Source organism: Carassius auratus, chromosome 39 (assembly GCF_003368295.1).
Source record: "Carassius auratus strain Wakin chromosome 39, ASM336829v1, whole genome shotgun sequence".
NCBI lineage: Eukaryota > Metazoa > Chordata > Actinopteri > Cypriniformes > Cyprinidae > Carassius > Carassius auratus.
In genome coordinates, this window is record NC_039281.1 from 4,811,483 (window position 1) to 4,828,526 (window position 17,044).

General features: G+C 36.2%; 1 protein-coding gene across 1 annotated transcript; it reads left to right on the forward strand.

The window, feature by feature from the left end:
• The first annotated feature begins 1,471 nt into the window (after positions 1–1,471).
• On the forward strand, positions 1,472–15,905 carry LOC113057787 (clathrin interactor 1-like). The gene is made up of 12 exons (XM_026225309.1): positions 1,472–1,666; positions 5,681–5,785; positions 5,919–6,015; positions 6,102–6,210; positions 6,323–6,487; positions 7,560–7,737; positions 7,951–8,167; positions 8,390–8,474; positions 9,427–9,504; positions 11,173–11,456; positions 12,686–12,860; positions 15,029–15,905. The coding sequence occupies exons 1-12, from the start codon at positions 1,626–1,628 to the stop codon at positions 15,376–15,378; spliced, it is 1,884 nt and encodes a 627-aa protein (XP_026081094.1). The 5' UTR covers positions 1,472–1,625; the 3' UTR covers positions 15,379–15,905.
• Positions 15,906–17,044: the final 1,139 nt, after the last annotated feature.

Genomic DNA, 17,044 nt, shown 5'->3' on the forward strand with positions numbered 1-17,044 from the left:
TTACAGCGTTTACATTTACATAATTTTTATTTATTTCTTTTAAATATAGATGGCTGCATTTATTCATGCATAAACACAATCAACAATGAATATCACAACCACTTAACTGTAAAATTAGCTGTTATAGTTCATTAAATCTCCATATAATGAAAACTTTTTGATCACTGCTCATGGTAAGTCTGTGTTCTTTCATAGTAACTAGTTTAGAATTTTCTTGTTTCATAAAAACTTTATAAATTCATGCTAGCATCCAAATATAAATGTTTTCTGACAGATTCGGTTCTGAATGTGTTTCCTTCATTTGCTCGATCTTCAAAGTCAGGCTGTCTATGGTTTACTTCATTGAACTTGCAGCAGTAATTGAAGCAGATCCCATGAGTATTTGTGCATTTGGGGACGTTAAGTGCTGTTTCTTGTCATGCTCTGTTTTTGTGAAATAGGTTCTTTTAGTCAGTTTCCTGTGATGCTGTTCATTGTTGTTGTTTTTTGCTCCTAATGCTTGTTTTCCATGAGAGGCTTTTCTCTCCCAGGGGGCTGTCATTTGTGGAAGGGCCTCCATTTTCACCCATCACTAAGATGACCCATCTACCAGAAGACACACAGTCTTGGCATCTCAGCTCCTGAGAAATGGACTACCTATTGGAGCTGACACCCAGAAGCTTACTCCTTTTTGTAGCATCTTATACTCGTCTCATGCAGATTTGACTGATAAAACTTGGCAGGGTCATACCTCAAATTTTACATAAATTCTGTATAGAACATATTTAATATACTTTCACTTATTTAAGGGATATTTTTATTATTATTTATTATATAAAGGATTTATATGCTATTTATAGGTATAGTCAATTTATGTATAGGTACATACCATAGAAATGTCTTGGCTTGAAAAAAAAAAAAAAAACCTTTCACTGATTTAATCTATCATCGGAAAAAATAGGCCTAAAGCTAATTGAACACACATTATAGGTGTTGTCAGTGAACGGTTCAGGAACCAGAAAAAAATAATAAAAATAAAATAAAATTAACCCAACCCAACAATGTTTTTTTATTATTAATATTCATTGATACATTATATTTAGAATTAATTAATTAATTACATGTGGCCTAAAACACAATGACAAATTCTATCTCTTTAAATTCACATTAAAATTGTAATTGTGCTTGGTAAGTCAATTCATATTTGAGAACTGATATTGAAATAACTAGAATCTCAATTTATATAATTGTTTAATAATAATTATTTATAGAATTATATATAGAATTATAAATAATATATATATATATATATATATTATTTCATTCATTCTCACAATAGTTTTAAACAAACCCATGCCTTAATTTTATTCTCATTCACTAACCACTTCTGTGAGGTTATGTTAATGTGGCTTGTGACATTCTTCATCAAGGATGTAGTGTTCTGCTGAAGCAGCCATTAGCAGCCTACGATATTTCCGTAAGTGATAGCGCATTTCCGTGGTAACCTGTCCGTCCACCGCTGTCTGGAGCAGCGTACTTTAGAGTTCATGCGCTGTCTTTCGTGACGTCTCGACTGGCACGACCAGCGGATTTCAAGGGCTGGAACACCCGTTTTCCCGACCGAAAGACCCAGTAACACCGCCAAGATGTTGAATATGTGGAAAGTGAGGGAGCTGGTTGATAAAGCGTGAGTATTGCGAATGTGTTCGAAAGTATTTCGGTGTCCTGTCTCATACCTGTTGAGAATGAGACACGTACGCACTCATTGACGTCACATCACACTCTCGAGACAGGAGCTAGCACAGTGGCTAACTACAGCTTTGTTGTCCCCTTAAAAGTAACATATTTCGTCAATATATGTAGCAACTTTCGTTTTCGGGTCGGTTACGATACTCAATCGGACGTGTTCACTTGTTTACTACGACTTAATTTGTTTACGAGACATATGGTACCCTTAAACTTCCTTGCTGTTAACTCAGCGGCTAATTTTATGACAGTTGCTAAACTTGTGTTGGTTTTGAAAACATGGCGCTTGTGTTTAAAAGTGCTTTATACACCAGACTAACGTGTTGATTGTAAATCTTTCTGAGCGAGAAAAGTAAGAGTCTGTGTTTTACTTGGCATTGGAGTGGCAGCAACATGTTTTTATGTTTGACAGCAATTGTCAGAAACTATTCAAGCTAATCAGCTAGCCTAAAAAAGCATAATAAAAAAAAAAAAATCATATTTGTATGGTGTCAGTCTGTTTACACTTTATAGTTGTAACGTTAATCCCGTTACAAATGCTGTAAGTGCAAAGATGGTTACATAGCTTTGTTAATGGAGCCTTTGAGTTTGATGGAAACTGTTGATGTTAGACTGAAACTTGTGTTTTAACCCTTTGGGACAGGAACATAATACCCCAGGAACATATTTCTGTTATATTTCAACATAAATCTAAATACGGCAGTGTTATATTTTTATTTAAATGATTTATTTTATCTTTTTTTTTTTTTTTTTTTTTTTTTTTTTTTTACAGTTTGTGTCCCATAATAAAAACATTTAAATGATAAACATTACTAGAGGTCAGTGGTCTTCTGTGCATTCAGGGCTTTAGTGCACTATGCTACGCTGTCATGTTTGCTTGTACGTAACGATTCTTGGATGATGCCAAAATCTCTTGTTGTAGGTATTTGCTTGGGACCCTCTTTTAATATTTTTCTTAAAAATTGGGTCCACTCACTCAGAAACAGCACACTGTCAGCTACTGTCTTTATGAATGGTTTACAAGGTTGTTAAGTGGGAAAACACATCAATTTAGAATTATGTCTTCCTTTTTTTTTTTTTTTTTTTTTTTTTTTGAAGTCCCACGGTCAAGGACAAATCTCTGTCTTCAAAATAATAACCTGCTTGTCATAGTCTATTTCTTAGACTTTCTGAGTGTTTCTCAGAGTTGTTAACTCATCTGATTGAAGGACCACTATGGCTTGCATGGTTTAAACCTTTTTTTTTTTTTTTTTAGCTTCAATGATGACAAATAGCATATTGATCATTAAATAGGTTATTGTATGACTCTGAACCTGAGTCTTTTTTTTTTTTTTTTTTTTTTTTTTTGTAGTTTTTTTTTTAGTTTTTTTTTTAGTTTTGTTTTAATCTATTGCTACCTTGCCCTTTTTTGACAGTATGGAAAAGCAGTTACTGAAAGTTTTAATTCACAAATATGACTTGCACAAACCTTTGGGTATTGCCTAATAAGTGGGTACGTCCCTGAAACTGTCATTTTCTATGCTATATGAAGTATTTGACACTATAGTGTATTCTATTGGATGTTAAGGAGTTTAGCCACTTAACAGAGACTACAAAGAAATCTCTGGAGAAGCAATAGAAATATATAAAATAAACAATCAATACCATTTATTCTAGATAGCCGTCACTCTTCATGACCTGCCAAAATAGAAATTAAATAAATAATTTCCTGTTTTTGCAAAGCAAGTTTGAAAACCATGTAGCAAGGTGAAGAAATTTAGCTTATTAACAGACTACTTGCCAAGTGTAGCCATGGGTGGAACGATAAAGTGTGGGGAATTTTGCTTCATGCTGGTAAAGCAATGAGCCTGTTCCTAAATGGTGTGAAAGTCCTGAGATGCCACAGAGAGACTTCAGTATTACCATATTTAGTGTAGTAGATGGTATTGTGATACCATTTAAAGGGGTCATGTGATGTGATTTAAATTTTCCTTTCTCTTTGGAGTGTTACAAGCTCTTGGGGCATAAAGAAGATCTGCAAAGTTGCAAAGAATAAAGTCTCAAATCCAAAGAGATATTCTTTATCAAAGTTAAGACTCAGTCACGCCTACCTAAATCGGCTCATTATAACACAACCACACATCTATGTCACTATGTGGGAATAAGGCTGGCCAAATGATCATGCAAAGAAATAAAGCGTAACTTTATTGTTGTTGCCACCGCAGCCGCCATGTTGTGAAGACACTATGTGTTTCATTGCGAAAGCAATGACCTTGCAAAAGACGACATGACTAGAAATCAGTGTTTAAGTTGTATTAACAACACTGTTCCAGAACAGTTCAACCCAAATATTCAGATGTGTGCAGCACATTTTAAGGAAGACTGTTTCCTGATCCTGGGAGAGTAGAGTACAATGCTGTTGTTCTGACTCACAGTCTGTAAGTACGTTTACATATGTGAAGGATTTGCCACTGATGATTAAAACGTGAGTTTTAAGCAGTGTAGTGTAGCGCTTGTTGTTTGTAGTGTGTCTGATCACAAATGCAGACATGGTTTTATGTTTACGCGGTGCAATGCAATGTGTAAAAAGACTGTATAAATCATTAAAATCAGTAATTATGTCCCTACTAGATGCAACAAATGCCTCGTTTATAATGGGTTTTAATGCTTTTGTCTCGTCGCCTTGGGACACTGCATCACAGTATATAGTAAGGAGCATAACATTTAAAATGTATTAATTTATTTTTACTCATTTCAGCTTACTTATGTTTCTACTTCCATTGAGCATGGCAACAGGTATTTTTTTCCCTGTAAACTCTAAACTGAGACACTATACATTTTCTAAAGCAAACAGCAGGACTAAGATAGACTGGGGACTCCATAGAGTGTTTCTATTTGAATATTTGATCTATTTTGTTTCTATTCTCAGCCAGTCTGTCCTTCACCCCACCCATATACTGAGATCTTGTGTGTCTTGTATAACCACTTTTTATGTCATTCTTGTTATGTCCCTCTAGTGCTAAACTGGTTTCATGTAATACGAGTTTGGTTTTGGTGCTACTAATTTCCGTCCAGTATTCAAATGAAGGTGGGGTCTGAGATTTATGATTGGTTTAGACATTATTTAAATGACTGGTCTAACTTTCATTTTTTTTTAAATCTGGAATACAAATATAAATTTTACTGACACCAGTGATGCAACCTTAGGGGATTTTTAAAATGGTACTTACCAGATAGCATGATAAACAAATAGATGCTTTTTATATAGTTTAAATGGGAAGTGATTTTTTTGTGTTTATTATCACTGTTAATAAATAGCCTAACCCGTATAGCATAGTCATTCTCTTTTGTTCTCTCATCATTCTCACACCTTCATTATGTATGAAACCCATATGATTTTCCGCCTTGAAACACCAAATAGATAATTTGCATAATGTCCATATTCTCATGTGTTTAGCAACCAAAATGTGATAGCACAAGGTTTAAATGAGCACAAGTGTGATTGAGACTTAATAATGAAAACAGACCAAAATTTGTATGACCGAAATGTATCTAATTTCATATTGCTTCAGATGATTTGGATGTAGCGCAAAGTCATATGGAATAAATGTTTGGTACTGTTATTATGCGTTTTTTGTGTGTGTGTGTGTTTTGGAGCTTAACATCCCCTGCTAACTGTAAGCTTTTGTACGGGTCATTATGGACCTCTGTTTACAGTGCCTAAAACAAGTATCACCCCATGAACCACAGAGGATTTACCAATTTTTACAATTTCTGTCATTTTACAAATAAATTATATGAATTTTTTCATTTGGTTTTCTGCCACTCAGTAATGCATATATGTTATCTTTTATATATTTAGCCTTTGCTAAAAGGCTCTTTTTCCTGCTGATATAATTTTTATCTTATAGTCAGTCCAAATAAGTGATGTTTGACATTACTGAAAGGAGGTTGTGTTTTAATCTTATTTTTACAGAACCAATGTTGTGATGAACTATACAGAAACTGAGTCTAAAGTTCGCGAAGCCACCAATGATGACCCGTGGGGACCATCTGGACAGTTAATGGGAGAAATCGCCAGGCAAGTGGAGGGGTTTTGATGTTTGATTTGTCTCTCTTTTTTTCTCAGAACCATATCTTTGTCAGCAGTTACACTTTCTTCCAATATGAAGAGTCTCCTAAGATAAGCTTTTGTTATTTCTGTTTCATTTCAGGGACACATTCATGTACGAGCATTTTCCAGAGGTAATGAACATGCTGTGGACTAGAATGCTGAAAGACAACAAGAAAAACTGGAGGAGAGTTTATAAGGTATGCTGTAGTGAGGACGGTATATGACTGAATATGTTTTGTTTAGCTGTCATCTGTCATGAACTTGACTGTCCTCTCTACCTCAGTCTTTACTGCTGCTGGCGTACCTGATCAGAAATGGTTCTGAACGGGTTATCACCAGTGCAAGAGAGCACTTGTTTGACTTGCGTTCAATTGATAGCTATCATTATGTAGGTGAGTGAAATGCACAAAAGCAAAAGCTTCTATAATTATTCATCTGTCATGTAGACTCTTTGATGTCACTCGGGTAGTAGTCAGTGATGGATGAATGGGGTTTGTGTTTCAGATGAGAATGGCAAGGACCAGGGTGTCAATGTGCGTCAGAAAGTGAAGGAGCTGATAGAGTTTATCCAGGATGATGACCGATTGAGAGAGGAGAGGAAAAAGGCCAAGAAAAACAGGGACAAGTACATAGGCGTGTCCTCTGACAGTATGTCAGGCTTCAGATACTGTAAGTCCCTAACTTTCTCTCTTTCTCACTTGCGCGCACACACACATACACAACATTTTCACTGTCACATTTATCAAGGTTTGCAAGGATTTTTTAACATCACGCAGAAAACGCATTTATCATAAGGGATATATCTAATCGGGACTCTGAAAACAAGGAGGTCCTCTGTCTCCTCTCCACTGTTGTTGTCCCTGGAGGGTTTGCACTGCCAGATGAGTGAACTGTACTGTAGATTTATTTTGAAACCCAGCATAGCTGTGTTTTCAAATGAGAGCATAAATTATGTTTTCAATGTCCTTGATTGGGAAGGAAAAAAATACATGCATTATTTGTATTGCTTTAACTTTAACTGAATTAACTGCTATCATATTTCGTTTGACAGTCGTTTAGCTCTAAAGTTTAATTAAACTTGATATACATGTATTTTATTTTGTTTTTGAGATGGTGGCTTGCACATTTATTCAGTAATTTAACCACAGCCCAATCCCAGTTCTTAGTTATGAAATATGCCCCAAGAGGAAGCATCATAGCCTGATTTTACTTCTCCTTACATTGACATCAAATTAGTGGGTGAATCTCACACTGGGTCATATTTTTTTATTTTTATTTTGCATAACAGCATTAAGTTTTTTAATTATTTTCTCGACAATTAAGCACACCCTTACAAAAAGTATAATCAACAAAAAGGAAAATTGTATATTAATTTAATTAACTGTTTATTATGACTTCATGGTAATATTTATTGTACTGCCTTTAATTTATGCTAATTAAGTAATTCTAATGAGAACCACTAACCATAACTATTAAGAATAATGAAATTTACTATCAACTTCTGAAGTAAAACATCCAACTGCATTAGAGAAATTGAAATGGGTCTGAAAATGTGTTTAATTGATCAATAAGCTTCATTTTCTTTTTGCAAAATGTATTTGTTTTTCTTTTTTTTCTAATTACCCAGACATGTTTTTATTGGATTCACCTTATATTTCCATATATAGTTTCTAAATGAAGTTTGACTGTATAATGTGTTTGTAGTATAACACTTTTCCTGTCCTGTTTATGCATTCTGCAGCGGAGGACAGGTTTGATAGTAGAGATTCACGCTCAAAATGGGATGAAGACTGGGGTAAGGGGGCTTTCCCTTTCAGTGAGAAACTGGGAGAGATCAGCGATAAGATCGGAAGCACTATTGATGACACCATTAACATGTTCCGCAGAAAAGACCGGGACGATTCGCCTGACAGATTCAGGTCAGGACCCCCAGGCTGTCTCACTTTCCCCTCTCAGATCACCTGAAAACTCCTGTTCTGCCAAGTCTTGTTTAGTTTTTGTTAATGTTATAAGTAATTATATGAACAAATTGTTGACAGTTGACTGATTGTGTTTTATCTACTTATTCTCAAAGCAAGGACGCATTTTGTTAGCGATCTTGCACCAGCTCATTCTTTATCTTCTCTGTATAGTGAAGGAGATGAGGACCGTCGGGGAACCCGAAACGGGCAGTCAGGGAAATCAGAATTTAAAGATGATGCAGAGACGGTGACAACCAAAAGCGTCCAGATCGTCCAGGCCACAGAGACCACTCGTAAGAGAGGAGGCATTCCCTCCAAAGCCATAAGTCTGGGAGCAGCTGCAAATTACACTGGCGATAAACCCTCCAGCAATACAAACACAAGCCAGGTATATGTGAGAAACACTAGCTACTAACACTAGTCTTTTCCTGTTTAATTTAATATCTCTGGCATTTGGACACATAGATGATGCAACTTTTGGGAGAGATTTGTTAATAAATAGAGTCAAGTGTAATGTTAAACTTGTATTCGAAACAATATAGACTCTACACTGACATCTTATGGTAGCTGTTAAGAGTGTATTCAGTTTGTCCGTCCTTTGTTGCCATAGACCACATCAGCAGTGAGCCAGCCCAGTTCTGGTTTGGTGGACTTGTTCTCAGCAGATCCTGCGCCTGCTCAACCAGCTTCCCAAGGTAACATGCATCTTCTTTGGGTTACTCTAAGTTAAGAATATCATAGTGGTTCTTTTTTTATATATGTTTAAATGTAAAATACTTATTTGATTTGTGGTTCAACACTATCTTTACATCTGAAAATGCAAGAACAGGAGAAGTAATATTGAAGGGGGTTCTTCCTTTAAAGAAATAGGGTTGCACTGCTGAATAGTTGATCAATTCTGCCACTTGTCACAACAGTAGAAATAAATTCCAAAGAGTGCTTTATGCTCACAAATCATGTTAGGAGGTTTTTCAAACCACCCCTAAAGGTAATCAAGTATCACCCAGGGGGCTGACAGAAACCACAATGGAGTGGGACATTCATAGCAAGCAGCATGAATCTTGCAGTGGACAGTAAGCATTGAACACTGATGCGTATTAGCAGTCATTTACATTCACATTACGGTAAACATTTCCGTCAAACTACTTTTCTGGTCAATTTCTAGTAATGAGTATTTGTGCAAGGTGTAGGTGAAGAATATATAAGGCATGAGGAAATAAGTGAAGGTAGCAGGAAGCATTATGCCGTTCAGGACGTATCCTGAATGGGAGGGGCGCACAGTAAAGTTTAGCATATGCGCTCTCCTGCGCTCCTGCTGGAGCATTTAGTCACCGGGGCCAGATGTCAAAGCGGTCCCTGGTGGGTGTGTAATGCTGAGCAGATGCGTCGATCCCTCTCTTTACTCTCCTGCTCACTCCTCCACCAGCCAAACAGCTGCATCTGTCCTCCTCCATATTACTCCAGCCACAGGCTGCTGGAATGTAACGTGACCGTAGAGTGTGTTTGTGTGTGTGCCCCCTACAGAGCCCAACAGATGTTTCTATATCTGTGCTCTCCATTTTTGTCCTTTCCTTAGGACATTAATAGGGGATTGATATGTTTTACCAACCTAGAATGTCATGATTGAATCTCTCTCTTTCGTTCTAGTTTCAAGCTCTGACCTGATTGGAGGTTTTGCCGATTTCTCTTCTCCTGCAGCTGCAGTCAGTCTTCCATCATCAGCTGGTATGTTTATATAACCTCTTAACAAACCATTAGGTCAAAAATACAACCTGAAACTGAAACTTGATTATTTTTACTTCTACTTACTACAACATTATACTTCTGTTCAAAAGTTTGGGGTCAGTATTATTATATTTTTATATATATAAATGTTACACATTAAATTTATCAAAAGTGCCAGTTCAGATTTTTACATCGTTACAAAAGATTTATGTATATTTTTTAATAAATGCTGTTCTTTTTGAACTTTTTTTTTTTCATCAAAGAAACAAAATTAAGCAGCACTACTGTTTTCAAACCTTCATAATAAGCAATGTCTCTTGAACATCAAAGCATTTTGTATTGAAGTAATTTTTTAGTAAGTGAAATTGTTAGTAAGTGAAATTGTTAATAAGTGTAAGTGAAATTCTAAAATATATTAGATATATATGATATAAAAGATATTTAAAATAAGTAGTAATTAAATAATAAAACTTCACAATGTATATTTTTGATCAAATCAATGCAGCATTGGTGAGCAAAACAGACTTACCTGCCCAAAACTTTTGAACAATAGTGTGCTTTCAAAAGTGACTTTTCACTTTGTGTTTTTGAATGACTCCTCAGTTAATTGGTTTTAAGGTTAGACTGGTATTGGGTTCATATCACCCCAATCAGGTGTGTTTCTCAGGGCAGCTTAAATAAGACGTTCAGAAACTGCTGAATGTAGTGCAACTGAATGGAACAGAACGCTGGGGTCTCATGACACACTTTTCAACTTCGGAGAAAAAAGCATGTATGTAGCAGCATGGGAAGAATTTAAACACAACTCAAAGATTTTACTGTGAAATCTGTCTAACAGGTAGAATCAAAATGCTTATAGATTAATATTTAATGCACCACCACTAATAATATCAGGACTAGTAACCAGCAGAAAGTCTAGATAAATTTGTTGAAGTTAGTAATCCATTAGTCAACCATCACAACCTTATTATTATCCCTAATATATTGTTACTTATGTTCTTTAAAAGATATGCAACACCAAAAGTAAAAGTAAAAAAAAAAAAAAAAAACTTACTGGCTTTAGTTAAAAGTCTCTGTATTATTATTTTAATTAAACTCGCATGTTAAAATAAATGCCTTAAGGGAGTGCAACTTGTAAGACATAAAGCGTGATATGTGTGTGTTTTTATATAGTTATTTAAATATAGTTCTGGGAATATAACAAAAGGCTTTTTTTTCTGCTGGATTTGAGTTCGCTATCCTCAGCTGCCTGTTTATGAAATACTCCAAGCAGAAAGCTCTTAAATAGTGAGAGGAGGGGGCAGCCATATGGTGGGCAGCTGTGCTAAAAGCTAATGAGCACAGACACATTTCAGCTCTTGTTGGGTGTGACACGTCACCCTCTTTTTTGGGGAGTGACTGAGCTGAAGTGATGGAGAGTCTGAGATTCTTTTGATGTTCATGCATCTTCAGTGCCCTGATAGTTTCATTACTGGTTCTCTTGCATTTCTCGAGATTTTTGTATTGCTCATTTGCATGCAAATGGACATCCTCTGCTAGATGATAAAGCCTGACATGTAGCAATTTGTGCAGTAAAAGCACAAATATGCCTTTTGATCAAAAAGCTACATAACTATTACAACTTTCTCCCGTGTTACTTGTGATCTCTAAAGTGTTTGTTTTTTTCAGCCCCAGCATCCAGTGGGAATGGAGACTTTGGTGATTGGAATGCTTTTTCTGCAGCCCAGCCAGCCGTCCCTGCAGCTCAGCCTGTAAACCCTGCAGGAATAGATCTTTTCTCAGGTCTGCAGGTGGCCCCTGCTCCTGCTCCTGCCCCTGTATCCACAGCACCCTCATCTGACCTCTTTGACCTACTGGGCTCATCTCAGACCACTAACTTCAGCACCTCCCAAAGCATGAACTTCTCCATGACCTCCTCTCAGACCACTGGCATGCCATCGTCCAAATCACAGGTGCCTGCTACCTTTGAAATTTTTTCTCAACGTATCTACTATATATTTATGATGCCTTGGTATGATAGGAATAGATTAAATTATCTATGTGTATATATATGTTTGTAAAACAGTTATTTTCAGATGTTAATATTTCAAAATGTTTTTGTTCAAATAGATGCAGCCTGGTTTAACAGAAGAGACTTGTACAGACTTGGTTTGTAACTAATGATAGTGTAGATTTTAAATGTTTATTTAGTCATCTTTTAGGAGTACAAAAAATGGCAGCAATCTCAACCAGTAAGACCCACAAAAATGACAAATAAAAGGCAAAAAAAATTGATTATGCTGTTGTAAATACCTACTTTTTCTTGCAAACGAGTGTTTGTATTTCATTAGGTGGTGCACCTACAATAGATTTCTGTGGATTGCCATCCCTCAACATTACGATTACAGCATACTAAAAAATAAAGATGAAACCAAGTGATGTAGAGTTGCACATAGATAATGTGGCTTTCATTCAGATCCCCATCTGTTGAGTACTTAATGCAGCTCATCTAAGTGGAACTGCACACTAAACACTATTTACGCAAGAAAAGACAATTCTGGCCGAGGTTCAGAGCCAGTGGTTTAGAGAGCAGGCAACATGAAAGCAAAACGAGCGAGGGTTAACACGCAGCATCGGCACAATTTTCCACCCACCCCCTCCTCATTACCCATCAACCCCAGTCCCCTGGGACGCCCATCACAGAGAATGGCAAAATGAGGAGGAACAAGTTTAAGTCAGAAAACCATTAAATTGAAACAAAAGCCTTGCACAAAGATAATATTTGCATGCTAAAAGCCTGACCTACTTTAAAATGGCAAGTTTTGTTTGGCTAAAGAAAAAAGCAGCACCCCGATGGTATAATTAGAGGGACTTGAGATGCATTTTAACATGCTAAAATAATTTTAGAAGACAACGCCTCTAGCTAGCTAGACATTTCTTGTCTTATTTATTCAAGAGCCTTGATAACCCTGAAAGACCACAGTGTAGTGTTCTGGAGTATTCTGCATTTCATATTCTCTGACTTGTGTCATTCTGCCATGGGCAAACATTCATGGCCATCTGAGAATTTTAATTATCATGCTTGAACTGCAGCAGAGCAGTATCATCTTAACAAAATCAGAGAAAACATTGTTTTTGATCCTATGGGCACTATCATATGTGGTTTGTTCTAAAACCAATTTGATTTTCTTTGTCTTTGCAGCCCCTTCAGTCAATGGGGACCTCACTGATGCCCCAGCAACCGCAGAACCCCAATACCAAAGCCTCTTTGCCGTCCACCTGGTCCAACTCTAATGTAGACATAAGCCTGGACTACCTTAGTCCTGGCATGCAGGCACCCAAACCTTCTCAACCCACACTCAACATGATGCAGCAAGGTAAGCAAAGATACTGATGTAGAGTGTCAAATGAGCACAAAGAATTCAAACAAATGATCTATATGAGGAGTGGAGAATATTAGTTACTAACTAAACATAAACTAACAAAAAAATATTTAACGTATGAAAATATAAATGTATAGCAGTACAGTTTATCATACATTGATATTGTGGTGGGCTGCCACAAATAAACCAACACTGACCACCACAAATAGAGTGTCCAAAAGGCTTTGACTTTGTTGAATAAACATGATGACTGCACTTTTCAAAGTGAAGACTTGGAACAGGTGGTTTTATATAAAAGCATCTTTGAAAGGAACTGACTGTCTTTACAAACGTTCAATGTCATTTAATGTTTCCTACAATGCCTCATAAAGCAATGTTCATGAACGCAGCGCTGCTTTGTTTACATTGAAAAAACGCTATTTCTGTCGCTCCAAAAGCGCCTTCTGCTGGCAGAGAATTAATTATCATTTTCAATCAATCAGGCCGTCTGCTGTTATTTTTCCCCCGTGGGGAAGTGCCTCCACACATAGAGTGCAAGTGTGTGGGAAGCACTGTATAGGTATAATAACACAACATAAAAGTTTAATAGTAAGAGCAAACTAGAATCAGATACAAAAACATGAACACATTGGTCTCTTGACCGTTTAAGTTTGAAACCTTCTTACTGTTATCATCTAATTTTATATTGTCATATTTTTCCAAGTAAGTAATAAAAACAGTTACGCTACTGTTCAAAAGTTTGTGGTCAGTTAGTGTTTATTAATTTATTTATTTTGGAAAGAAATTAATTATTACTGTTAAACAGGGCTCTGATGAGAACGAAAAAACCAGAAATGAACAAAATTTTGACAGGAACAGAACCAGAAACGAAATCAAATTTTATAGTTCCGAGCAGAATCGAAAATTTGAAAAGGCCATTAACCGGTTAATAACATTATTTTATCGTTCCATTTAATATTTGAAATTTGCTGTCAACCAATCATGAATTCCAGCAGTACCGCATATGCAAATGTGACGCTAAAGCCAACGAGTGAAATGTCCGCTCAGCTGTGAACTCATCATAGGCAAATCTCAATGGCAATGCACCGCCTTCAGGACCGGATTAAGACCAAACTGGGCCTGATGCTGCAGCGCAAAAAGGGCGTTGGTGCATGAATTCGACACTCAAGTGCCAGCATGCTTAGCCTTTCCTGCCCAACTGAGGACCGCAGCTCTCCTTTGATTATTCCCAACTTTGAGAAGCTCCGCTCGCCAGAGGCACTGGACACCATCATGCACAAATAGATGCGCAACCCAATTTCGACATTTGGAAACGTCTGAGAAAGATTCAACAAAGACAAAAGCTTGTTAGCTTTTCCTATACTCTCTATGTACAATACATATTTTCCATTTTCTAATAAATATATATATATATATATATATATATATATATATATATTAATATATATATATTAGAGAGAAAAAAAATAGACATAATGCAGACACAAACTGTTTACAAACATTAGGCTATAATAAATACTGTAAACATAGCTAGGCTATTTTTATAATACTTTGTCATTCAAATGCATCGCGAATACGGAAACATTTGATTTTGTGTTGAAAGAGACCCAACGTTGGTTTCAGTTTCGTTTTAGCTTACATTTGGCCAAAATCTAGAGAAGATGATGCTGTTTGGCTGTGACTAAGCGTTAGATCTCTATTTTTTTTTTTTTTTTCGCTATACTTTATTATTATTATTATTATTATTATTATTAGTCAAATTATAGGCAAAGAATTTCTTTTTTTTTTTAATTATTATAAAACGTTTTTAACCGGTATTTCTTCCACCCGAACCAGTTTTGGAACGGTAATAATATCAGAAGAATGCAGGAACAGAAACGTTAACATATTAATTCTGCTCGGAGTGAACCGATTGAGTTTTTTTTTTTTTTTTTTTAAAGCCCTGCTTTTAAGCATAGAAGCAGTGACAGTAAAATAATTTATAATCACAATATTAAGCAGAATATCTGTTTACAAAGTGGTATAACAGATTTGATAATTAATACAACAAAATGATTGTAAACCAAATCAAAAGAATTTAGATTTATATATATATATATATATATATATATATATATATAGGCAGCCTTAATTTTCATTTTTTTCCTCCTCTTTTGCAATAGGAGTTCAGACTCCTGTGAATTTGATGACTCAGGGCTTTGTTGGAATGAACCTGGGCATGCAGGCTACCCCTACAATTGTCAGACCGCCCACCCACACCATGATGGGAGGAATGAACATGGGCATGCAGCCTGGCATGACAGGTAGCGCCATGCCCATGCCAACCATGGGAGGGATGCCAGTCAATCAGGGCATGATGGGAATGAATATGAACATGGGCATGTCTACAGCTCAGATGGGGATGACGGGAAGCATGGGCATGGGTTCGGGAATGCCAGTTATGGGGATGAGCCCTGCCATGGGACAGCCTAAACAAGATGCCTTTGCAGATTTTGCCAACTTTGGGAAATGAACTGCAGAGTATTATGTGAAAATTCCTTGAAGAAGCTATGAAGAGCTGGAAGGCAAAAACTACTTGAACGATGTCAAATAAAGCCACACAGGAAATGTTTGTTTGAATGATGCTGATGTACAACTGGATTATTATGTTATTTTCAATGTTCTTCTAATCAGCTGTACCAAGGAGCCCTATCGAGGGTGGCTGGTTTGTGCTCAGAATCATTTCAGTCATTGCACTCACACATCCCACGTTTCCATTGCGTCGGGATATCGCTTTAAGGAATGTGACGATCGTGAATGTCCATTGACTTTGTCCTCTCACATAACTTCAAATTTAACCCAGAAAGCACTGGGTTCCTAATGCTGTAGGAAAAATCATAATGATCAGTTCTGGCCTTTCCTCTACTCTGCCTTAAGATAACTTGTAAATATTTTCATGTGCAGACAATAAGTTATTTGAGTTACAAGATTGATGAATTATGATGGTGAGGATTTTTGTATGGAGTAAAGTTGGTGATCACTTGCCATTTTTGTATTTGATTTTTATTCAAATAACCATTTTCTGAAGAGAAATTAAGTACTCAGACATCAGGATGATAGCATGACAATTCCAAATCCAAACATTTGTGGCCTTAAATAGTTAATATGTACTTTTTCATTGAAAATCTGCATCTTTATGAAAATGCTAAATCTGTCCTTAAAACACATGGTGCCTGTTAGTCTCTTTTGTTTTTCTTCTAATCAAAAACTATATGAACGATATGCAAAGTGCAGTATTTTTTAAAGGTACTGTTAAAGAAGATATATATCCAGTAGAGTACATATTTGCACTTTTTTATGTCTTTTGCATGGCCAACTTATCAGGAAGATTTTGGGTGACTAAAAGGATTTTATATGTAATTGAGCCTGATATGGGTTCGTAATTTTATGCAGTTCTGCTTATGCTGAGAGTAAGTTGAGACTGTCTGTTTGTTAAGCCTGGTAGCAAAGAGTTGGATGCTGTGTCCAGAGGCCCATCAGTTGTCAAGATCATCTGTTGCTGTCCACAGTGTCTGCTGAAGCTAACTTCTTCCATTCTGAAGATTTTTACAAGCAAAATGACCAAATTCTTCCATGTTTCTTTTTTCTGAAGGGTTGATTTAGGTTTTTGTAATCAGGTCTGTTGGGTTCTGTAAGATCTCATCTATTTAGCGGTTGGGGAGTTTTAACAGGAAACACTATAGGTTTATGCAACTCTACAGAAAGCAACAAAAAAATGAAGTCTTTCTTCCACTGATAATGTTTAATATGTTTCCTATTTCATACAATGACTCGATTGTACTTCTATTTTATGAATGACAATAAAGATTTGATTTCCATTTTCATTGTGAGGCTTCTTGTTTTTATCTTCTCTAATTGATCTCATCTAAAAAAGAACCCTCTTTGGACTTGACTCCAAACGTTAACTTTGCACAAGTTAATAGGATGAAAGCACAGCCACATGTCCCACTTTCAGTGGATCCTTTGCCAGTGAACTTTTTAATTGGCGTAAAATTAATAATTCATTTTGAGAACTTGAGCTTAATATGTGAAAAGGAAACTGTCTATTTTGTATAATTTTTTTATATATTCCGTACATGATGCTATATCCTAACATGTATTTCAAAGTAGTCCATCTGGACACGTTTCCCTAGCCGGTG

What these genes read in the sequence shown, in the direction of transcription:
- LOC113057787 (XM_026225309.1), top strand. Translation starts at nt 1,626, where the DNA reads ATGTTGAATATGTGGAAAGTGAGGGAGCTGGTTGATAAAGC. An exon ending in TTAATGGGAGAAATCGCCAG is followed by an intron (nt 5,786 to 5,918) that starts GCAAGTGGAGGG and finishes GTTTCATTTCAG; the next exon opens with GGACACATTCATGTACGAGC. An exon ending in GCAATACAAACACAAGCCAG is followed by an intron (nt 8,168 to 8,389) that starts GTATATGTGAGA and finishes TTGTTGCCATAG; the next exon opens with ACCACATCAGCAGTGAGCCA.